Genomic DNA, 10000 nt, shown 5'->3' with positions numbered 1-10000 from the left:
GTTGTGTGGTTGTGGTCAGTAGCTGTGGTCAGTAGCTGTGTGGTTGCGGTCAGTAGCTGTGTGGTTGCGGTCAGTAGTTGTGTGGTTGGGGTCAATAGTTGTGTGGTTGTCATTTGCGGTCAGTAGTTGTGGTCAGTAGTTGTGTGGTTGTGGTCAGTAGCTGTGGTCAGTAGCTGTGTGGTTGCGGTCAGTAGCTGTGTGGTTGCGGTCAGTAGTTGTGTGGTTGTTGTCAGTAGTTGTGTGGTTGCGGTCAGTAGTTGTGTGGTTGTGGTCAGTAGCTGTGGTCAGTAGCTGTGTGGTTGAGGTCAGTAGTTGTGTGGTTGCGGTCTGTAGTTGTGTGGTTGCGGTCTGTAGTTGTGTGGTTGCGGTGAGTAGTTGTGTGGTTGCGGTGATTAGTTGTGTGTTTGCGGTGAGTAGTTGTGTGGTTGTGGTGAGTAGTTGCGTTGGACTAGTTAACTGTAAGGTTGCAAGATTGGATCCCCCGAGCTGACAAGGTAAAAATCTGTCTTTCTGTCCCTGAACGAGGCAGTTAACGCAGCGTTCCTAAATGACATTACACAGAATTGAAGTGATGTCACAATGGAAAGTTTTATAATGTTTAAAAATGTGAATGAAGATGGAAAAAATGACCCCCCCCCCCAAAAAAAAATGTTTAAACATTTACATTTAAGTCATTTAGCAGACGCTCTTATCCAGAGCGACTTACAAATTGGTGAATTCACCTTCTGACATCCAGTGGAACAGCCACTTTACAATAGTGCATCTAAATCATTAAGGGGGAGGGGGGGGGGTGAGAAGGATTACTTATCCTATCCTAGGTATTCCTTGAAGAGGTGGGGTTTCAGGTGTCTCCGGAAGGTGGTGATTGACTCCGCTGTCCTGGCGTCGTGAGGGAGTTTGTTCCACCATTGGGGGCCAGAGCAGCGAACAGTTTTGACTGGGCTGAGCGGGAACTGTACTTCCTCAGTGGTAGGGAGGCGAGCAGGCCAGAGGTGGATGAACGCAGTGCCCTTGTTTGGGTGTAGGGCCTGATCAGAGCCTGGAGGTACTGCGGTGCCGTTCCCCTCACAGCTCCGTAGGCAAGCACCATGGTCTTGTAGCGGATGCGAGCTTCACCTGGAAGCCAGTGGAGAGAGCGGAGGAGCGGGGTGACGTGAGAGAACTTGGGAAGGTTGAACACCAGAGGGTCTGCGGCGTTCTGGATGAGTTGTAGGGGTTTGATGGCACAGGCAGGGAGCCCAGCCAACAGCGAGTTGCAGTAATCCAGACGGGAGATGACAAGTGCCTGGATTAGGACCTGCGCCGCTTCCTGTGTGAGGCAGGGGCGTACTCTGCGGATGTTGTAGAGCATGAACCTACAGGAACGGGCCACCGCCTTGATGTTAGTTGAGAACGACAGGGTGTTGTCCAGGATCACGCCAAGGTTCTTAGCGCTCTGGGAGGAGGAAACAATGGAGTTGTCAACCGTGATGGCGAGATCATGGAACGGGCAGTCCTTCCCCGGGAGGAAGAGCAGCTCCGTCTTGCCGAGGTTCAGCTTGAGGTGGTGATCCGTCATCCACACTGAATGTCTGCCAGACATGCAGAGATGCGATTCGCCACCTGGTCATCAGAAGGGGGAAAGGAGAAGATTAATTGTGTGTCGTCTGCATAGCAATGATAGGAGAGACCATGTGAGGTTATGACAGAGCCAAGTGACTTGGTGTATAGCGAGAATAGGAGAGGGCCTAGAACAGAGCCCTGGGGACACCAGTGGTGAGAGCGCGTGGCGAGGAGACAGATTCTCGCCACGCCACCTGGTAGGAGCGACCTGTCAGGTAGGACGCAATCCAAGCGTGGGCCGCGCCGGAGATGCCCAACTCGGAGAGGGTGGAGAGGAGGATCTGATGGTTCACAGTGTCGAAGGCAGCCGATAGGTCTAGAAGGATGAGAGCAGAGGAGAGAGAGTTAGCTTTAGCAGTGCGGAGCGCCTCCGTGATACAGAGAAGAGCAGTCTCAGTTGAATGACTAGTCTTGAAACCTGACTGATTTGGATCAAGAAGGTCATTCTGAGAGAGATAGCGGGAGAGCTGGCCAAGGACGGCACGTTCAAGAGTTTTGGAGAGAAAAGAAAGAAGGGACACTGGTCTGTAGTTGTTGACATCGGAGGGATCGAGTGTAGGTTTTTTCAGAAGGGGTGCAACTCTCGCTCTCTTGAAGACGGAAGGGACGTAGCCAGCGGTCAGGGATGAGTTGATGAGCGAGGTGAGGTAAGGGAGAAGGTCTCCGGAAATGGTCTGGAGAAGAGAGGAGGGGATAGGGTCAAGCGGGCAGGTTGTTGGGCGGCCGGCCGTCACAAGAAGCGAGATTTCATCTGGAGAGAGAGGGAGAAAGAGGTCAGAGCACAGGGTAGGGCAGTGTGAGCAGAACCAGCGGTGTCGTTTGACTTAGCAAACGAGGATCGGATGTCGTCGACCTTCTTTTCAAAATGGTTGACGAAGTCATCTGCAGAGAGGGAGGAGGGGGGGGAGGGGGAGGAGGATTCAGGAGGGAGGAGAAGGTGGCAAAGAGCTTCCTAGGGTTAGAGGCAGATGCTTGGAATTTAGAGTGGAAGAAAGTGGCTTTAGCAGCAGAGACAGAGGAGGAAAATGTAGAGAGGAGGGAGTGAAAGTATAGATAGTGTCAAAAGTTGTGTACAAGCACACTATGGGGCAAGAAGGCAGCCTAGTGGTTAGAGCAGGTAGCCTAGTGGTTAGAGCAGGTAGCCTAGTGGTTAGAGCAGGTAGCCTAGTGGTAAGAGCAGGTAGCCTAGTGGTTAGAGCAGGTAGCCTAGTGGTAAGAGCAGGTAGCCTCTGGGTTAGAGCAGGTAGCCTCGTGGTTAGAGCAGGTAGCCTAGTGGTAAGAGTAGGTAGCCTCTGGGTTAGAGCAGGTAGCCCCGTGGTTAGAGCAGGTAGCCTAGTGGTTAGAGTAGGTAGCTTAGTGGTTAGAGCAGGTAGCCTAGTGGTTAGAGCAGGTAGCCTAGTAGTTAGAGGCAGGCAGCCTAGTGGTTAGAGGCAGGCAGCCTAGTGGTTAGAGGCAGGCAGCCTAGTGGTTAGAGGCAGGCAGCCTAGTGGTTAGAGGCAGGCAGCCTAGTGGTTAGAGGCAGGCAGCCTAGTGGTTAGAGGCAGGCAGCCTAGTGGTTAGAGGCAGGCAGCCTAGTGGTTAGAGGCAGGCAGCCTAGTGGTTAGAGGCAGGCAGCCTAGTGGTTAGAGGCAGGCAGCCTAGTGGTTAGAGGCAGGCAGCCTAGTGGTTAGAGGCAGGCAGCCTAGTGGTTAGAGGCAGGCAGCCTAGTGGTTAGAGGCAGGCAGCCTAGTGGTTGGAGCATTGGGCCGGTAACCGAAAGGTTCCAAGATTGAATCCCCGAGCTGACAAGGTAAAAAAATCTGTTGTTCTTCCCCTGAACAAGGCAGTTTACCCACTGTTCCCCTGAACAAGGCAGTTAACCCACTGTTCCCCTGAACAAGGCAGTTTAACCCACTGTTCCCCTGAACAAGACAGTTAACCCACTGTTCCCCTGAACAAGGCAGTTTAACCCACTGTTCCCCTGAACAAGGCAGTTAACCCACTGTTCCCCTGAACAAGGCAGTTTAACCCACTGTTCCCCTGAACGAGGCAGTTAACCCACTGTTCCCCTGAACGAGGCAGTTAACCCACTGTTCCCCTGAACGAGGCAGTTTAACCCACTGTTCCCCTGAACGAGGCAGTTAACCCACTGTTCCCCTGAACGAGGCAGTTAACCCACTGTTCCCCTGAACGAGGCAGTTAACCCCACTGTTCCCCTGAACGAGGCAGTTAACCCACTGTTCCCCTGAACGAGGCAGTTAACCCACTGTTCCCCTGAACGAGGCAGTTAACCCACTGTTCCCCTGAACGAGGCAGTTAACCCACTGTTCCCCTGAACGAGGCAGTTACCCCACTGTTCCCCTGAACGAGGCAGTTACCCCACTGTTCCCCTGAACGAGGCAGTTAACCCATTGTTCCCCTGAACGAGGCAGTTAACCCACTGTTCCCCTGAACGAGGCAGTTAACCCACTGTTCCCCTGAACGAGGCAGTTAACCCACTGTTCCCCTGAACGAGGCAGTTAACCCACTGTTCCCCTGAACGAGGCAGTTAACCCCACTGTTCCCCTGAACAAGGCAGTTAACCCCACTGTTCCCCTGAACGAGGCAGTTACCCCACTGTTCCCCTGAACGAGGCAGTTACCCCACTGTTTCCCTGAACGAGGCAGTTAACCCACTGTTCCCCTGAACGAGGCAGTTAACCCACTGTTCCCCTGAACGAGGCAGTTAACCCACTGTTCCCCTGAACGAGGCAGTTAACCCACTGTTCCCCTGAACGAGGCAGTTAACCCACTGTTCCCCTGAACAAGGCAGTTAACCCACTGTTCCCCTGAACAAGGCAGTTAACCCCACTGTTCCCCTGAACAAGGCAGTTAACCCCACTGTTCCCCTGAACAAGGCAGTTAACCCACTGTTCCCCTGAACAAGGCAGTTAACCCACTGTTCCCCTGAACGAGGCAGTTAACCCACTGTTCCCCTGAACGAGGCAGTTAACCCACTGTTCCCCGGTAGGCCGTCATTGTAAATTTGAATTTGTTCATAACTGACTTGCCAAGTTAAATTTAAAATAAATCCAGTGTAGAAAACATTAGGTCCCTTTCCATGACCGACTGACCAGGTGAATACAGATGAAAGCTGTGATCCCGTTTTGACGTCACTTGTTAAATCCACTTCAATCCGTGCTGATGAAGTGGAGGAGACATGGTTGAAGATGGATGTTTAAGCCTTGAGACAATGGGTTGTGAGTGTGTGCCATTCAGAGGGTGAAAGGGGCAAGACAAAATATTTAAAGTGCCTTTTGAACGGGGTTACGGTAGAAGGTGCCAGGCGCACCGGTTTGTCAAGAACAACAATACTGCTGGGTTTTTCACACTCAATAGTTTCCTGTGTATCAAGAACGGTCCAGATTTAAAGGTAGAGGCGTGGATCAGAAAACCAGTCAGTATCTGGTGTCACCATGTACCTCATGCAGTGCAACACGTCTCCTTCACATAGAGTTGATCAGGCTGTTGATTGTGGCCTGTGGAATGTTGTCCCATTCCTCTTCAATGGCTGTGCGAAGTTGCTGGATATTGGCGGGAACTGGAACACGCTGTCGTACACGTCGATCCAGAGCATCCCAAACATGCTCAATGGGTGACATGTATGGTGAATATACAGGCCATGGAAGAACTGGGACATTTTCAGCTTCCAGGAAAGGACACCCAGCCAATTTGAAGCAACTGTGGGAAGCGTTGGAGTCAACATGGGCATCCCTGTGGAACGCTTTCGACACCTTGTAGAGTCGATGCGGCTTTAATGCCGGTCTTTCCAGCCCTCTCTTCCTCTCCCTCTCTTTCCAACCACACATTGTCCAGATTGTGTATTGTCCAGATTGTGTATTGTCCAGATTGTGTTTTGTCCAGATTGTGTTTTGACCAGATTGTGTATTGTCCGGATTGTGTTTTGACCAGATTGTGTATTGTCCAGATTGTGTTTTGTCCAGATTGTGTTTTGTCCAGATTGTGTTTTGACCAGATTGTGTATTGTCCGGATTGTGTATTGTCCGGATTGTGTTTTGACCAGATTGTGTATTGTCCGGATTGTGTATTGTCCAGATTGTGTTTTGACCAGATTGTGTATTGTCCGGATTGTGTTTTGACCAGATTGTGTATTGTCCGGATTGTGTATTGTCCAGATTGTGTTTTGACCAGATTGTGTATTGTCCGGATTGTGTATTGTCCAGATTGTGTTTTGACCAGATTGTTTATTGTCCGGATTGTGTATTGTCCGGATTGTGTATTGTCCGGATTGTGTATTGTCCGGATTGTGTATTGTCCAGATTGTGTTTTGACCAGATTGTGTTTTGACCAGATTGTATATTGTCCGGATTGTGTTTTGACCAGATTGTATATTGTCCGGATTGTGTTTTGTCCGGATTGTGTATTGTCCGGATTGTGTATTGTCCCTGTCGTTCATGGAACTCAACATGAAGACTCCTTTATGTCCTGTAGTTCCCAGTTTTACCCACAGGTGGCGCTACACAATCAAGTTTTCCACACAAACCCACACTGTCTGCCCTTTTTTTGTCAGGGCAAATGGGAATTGAGGCACCCCAAGCAGGAAGGGAGATATGGAGGGATGGATGGATGGATGGAGGGATGGAGATATGGAGGGATGGATGGAGGGAGGGATGGATGGATGGATGGATGGATGGAGGGAGGGAGGGAGGGAGGGAGGGAGGGATGGATGGAGAGAGGGATGGATGGATGGAGAGAGGGAGGGATGGATGGAGAGAGGGAGGGATGGATGGAGGGAGAGAGGGAGGGAGGGATGGAGGGAGGGAGGGAGAGAGGGATGGATGGAGAGAGGGATGGAGGGAGGGATGGAGGGAGGGATGGATGAGGGAGGGAGGGAGAGAGGGATGGAGGGAGGGATGGAGGGAGGGATGGAGAGAGGGATGGAGGGAGGGATGGAGGGATGGATGGAGGGAGGGATGGAGGGATGGATGGAGAGGGAGGGAGGGATGGATGGATGGATGGAGAGGGAGGGATGGATGGATGGATGGAGAGGGAGAGAGGGATGGATGGATGGAGAGGGAGAGAGGGATGGAGGGAGGGAGGGATGGAGAGAGGGAGGGAGGGATGGAGGGATGGATGGAGGGAGGGATGGAGGGATGGATGGATGGAGAGGGAGGGATGGATGGATGGATGGAGAGGGAGGGATGGATGGATGGATGGAGAGACTGAAGAGGTTGCTGACAAACAGCCAGGGTTCTCAGTTAGAGAGCAGGAGGGCAGGCTGTGTTTGATAGGACAAACTTAACGTAATGTCCTGTGACAGGCGTGCTGCGTCTCGGAGGGGTCACGGAAAGGGGCGAATTCGACGGGGTCTTCAGAGGGTGATTAAATGTACGAGGACACGTTTGGTGGAGTGAGGAGGCGCTTTCGGGTCAGGAACATAGGTGGTGTGTGTGTGTGTGTGTGTGTGTGTGTGTGTGTGTGTGTGTGTGTGTGTGTGTGTGAGAGGATCTGACTACTGTGGTGAGGTAGAGAACATTTGACACTGGTACGTACACACACACACACACACACACATACACAACAGTGTTGGGCTGTTGCTAATCTTTTTCACCTGAACTACGCTGGGATCTATACACCATCACACCATTTACCTGTCTGACCCCAACACACACACACCTTGTTTACCGCATCAAACCTTGAGCCAAGAAGCACATCTAAACTCTGAGTGACCCCCGTCCCTAAAAAAAAAACAACCCACCAACAAGTAAACTCTCTCGTCCGAGCGTTTCTGGCTCTCACGCCTGTTCCCGGATCAACAGAGTTGGAGTAACCCAAATGCAGCCTGACCGGCCTTAGAACACACAGTAACTAACAACTAAACTCTCACCTCTCGTTCCTCACTAATCCCAGTAAGTTAAAATTCTAAACCACCACAGAAGAACAGACACCAGGGTTGAATCCCTCTCTGCCCCTCCCCTCTCCCTCTCCCTCCCTCTTTTCCTCCCCTCTCCATCTCCCTCTTTTCCTCCCTCTCCATCTCCCTCTTTTCCTCCCCTCTCCATCTCCCTCTTTTCCTCCCCTCTCCATCTCCCTCTTTTCCTCCCCTCTCCATCTCCCTCTTTTCCTCCCCTCTCCATCTCCCTCTTTTCCTCCCCTCTCCATCTCCCTCTTTTCCTCCCCTCTCCATCTCCCTCTTTCCTCCCCTCTCCATCTCCCTCTTTTCCTCCCCTCTCCATCTCCCTCTTTTCCTCCCCTCTCCATCTCCCTCTTTTCCTCCCCTCTCCATCTCCCTCTTTTCCTCCCTATTCCTCCACTCCCTCCCCTCTCCCTCTTTTCCTCCCCTCTCCTGTCACCTGTCTGTCAACCTCTCGGAGCTGAATTCTGTCCATTCGTTAATTTCTCCCCCGCCCCCTCTCCTTTATTCATTGGTTCTGTCGTTCCCACAGGGTTTGCCAGAGCGGGGCCGGTACCCGGTTTCCAAGGAGACACGCTGCTGCTCGCCTTCTCTGACTTGAGACAAGTAAGTCTTTGTTTTTCTTTATTGTATCACTCCCTCTTTTCTATTGGCCTCTCTCCTTCTCCCTCTCTTCTATTGGCCTCTCTCCTTCTCCCTCTCTTCTATTGGCCTCTCTCCTTCTCCCTCTCTTCTATTGGCCTCTCTCCTTCTCCCTCTCTTCTATTGGCTTCTCTCCTTCTCCCTCTCTTCAATTGGCCTCTCTCCTTCTCCCTCTCTTCTATTGGCCTCTCTCCTTCTCCCTCTCTTCTATTGGCCTCTCTCCTTCTCCCTCTCTTCTATTGGCTTCTCTCCTTCTCCCTCTCTTCTATTGGCCTCTCTCCTTCTCCCTCTCTTCTATTGGCCTCTCTCCTTCTCCCTCTCTTCTTTTGGCCTCTCTCCTTCTCCCTCTCTTCTATTGGCCTCTCTCCTTCTCCCTCTCTTCTATTGGCTTCTCTCCTTCTCCCTCTCTTCTATTGGCCTCTCTCCTTCTCCCTCTCTTCTATTGGCCTCTCTCCTTCTCCCTCTCTTCTATTGGCCTCTCTCCTTCTCCCTCTCTTCTATTGGCTTCTCTCCTTCTCCCTCTCTTCTATTGGCTTCTCTCCTTCTCCCTCTCTTCTATTGGCCTCTCTCCTTCTCCCTCTTCTTCTTTTTGGCCTCTCTCCTTCTCCCTCTCTTCTATTGGCCTCTCTCCTTCTCCCTCTCTTCTATTGGCCTCTCTCCTTCTCCCTCTCTTCTATTGGCCTCTCTCCTTCTCCCTCTCTTCTATTGGCCTCTCTCCTTCTCCCTCTCTTCTATTGGCCTCTCTCCTTCTCCCTCTCTTCTATTGGCCTCTCTCCTTCTCCCTCTCTTCTATTGGCTTCTCTCCTTCTCCCTCTCTTCTATTGGCCTCTCTCCTTCTCCCTCTCTTCTATTGGCCTCTCTCCTTCTCCCTCTCTTCTATTGGCTTCTCTCCTTCTCCCTCTCTTCTATTGGCCTCTCTCCTTCTCCCTCTCTCCTTCTCCCTCTCTTCAATTGGCCTCTCTCCTTCTCCCTCTCTTCTATTGGCCTCTCTCCTTCTCCCTCTCTCCTTCTCCCTCTCTTCAATTGGCCTCTCTCCTTCTCCCTCTCTTCAATTGGCTTCTCTCCTTCTCCCTCTCTTCTATTGGCCTCTCTCCTTCTCCCTCTCTTCTATTGGCTTCTCTCCTTCTCCCTCTCTTCAATTGGCTTCTCTCCTTCTCCCTCTCTTCTATTGGCCTCTCTCCTTCTCCCTCTCTTCTATTGGCCTCTCTCCTTCTCCCTCTCTTCTATTGGCCTCTCTCCTTCTCCCTCTCTTCTATTGGCCTCTCTTCTCCCTCTCTCCTTCTCCCTCTCTTCTATTGGCCTCTCTCCTTCTCCCTCTCTTCTATTGGCCTCTCTCCTTCTCCCTCTCTCTTCTATTGGCCTCTCTCCTTCTCCCTCTCTTCTATTGGCCTCTCTCCTTCTCCCTCTCTTCTATTGGCCTCTCTCCTTCTCCCTCTCTTCTATTGGCCTCTCTCCTTCTCCCTCTCTTCTATTGGCCTCTCTCCTTCTCCCTCTCTTCTATTGGCCTCTCTCTCCTTCTCCCTCTCTTCTCCCTCTCTTCTATTGGCCTCTCTCCTTCTCCCTCTCTTCTATTGGCCTCTCCTTCTCCCTTCTTCCCTCTTCTCCCTCTTCTATTGGCCTCTCTTCCTTCTCCCTCTCTTCTATTGGCTTCTCTCCTTCTCCCTCTCTTCTATTGGCCTCTCTCCTTCTCCCTCTCTTCTATTGGCCTCTCTCCTTCTCCCTCTCTTCTATTGGCCTCTCTCCTTCTCCCTCTCTTCTATTGGCTTCTCTCCTTCTCCCTCTCTTCTATTGGCCTCTCTCCTTCTCCCTCTCTTCTATTGGCCTCTCTCCTTCTCCCTCTCTTCTATTGGCCTCTCTCCTTCTC

General features: G+C 51.6%; 1 protein-coding gene across 1 annotated transcript in view; it reads left to right on the top strand.

The window, feature by feature from the left end:
• Window positions 1–10000, top strand: part of exoc6b (exocyst complex component 6B) — a 180225-nt gene that overhangs the window by 133861 nt on the left and 36364 nt on the right. Inside the window, exon 20 of the mRNA XM_064931017.1 lies at window positions 8027–8100. Within this exon, the coding sequence (XP_064787089.1) occupies window positions 8027–8100 (74 nt within the window). The remainder of the gene's footprint in view (window positions 1–8026; window positions 8101–10000) is intronic.

The sequence above is a fragment of the Oncorhynchus masou genome, chromosome 23 (genome assembly GCF_036934945.1).
Source record: "Oncorhynchus masou masou isolate Uvic2021 chromosome 23, UVic_Omas_1.1, whole genome shotgun sequence".
NCBI lineage: Eukaryota > Metazoa > Chordata > Actinopteri > Salmoniformes > Salmonidae > Oncorhynchus > Oncorhynchus masou.
This window is presented reverse-complemented; position numbering and strand designations above follow the sequence as displayed.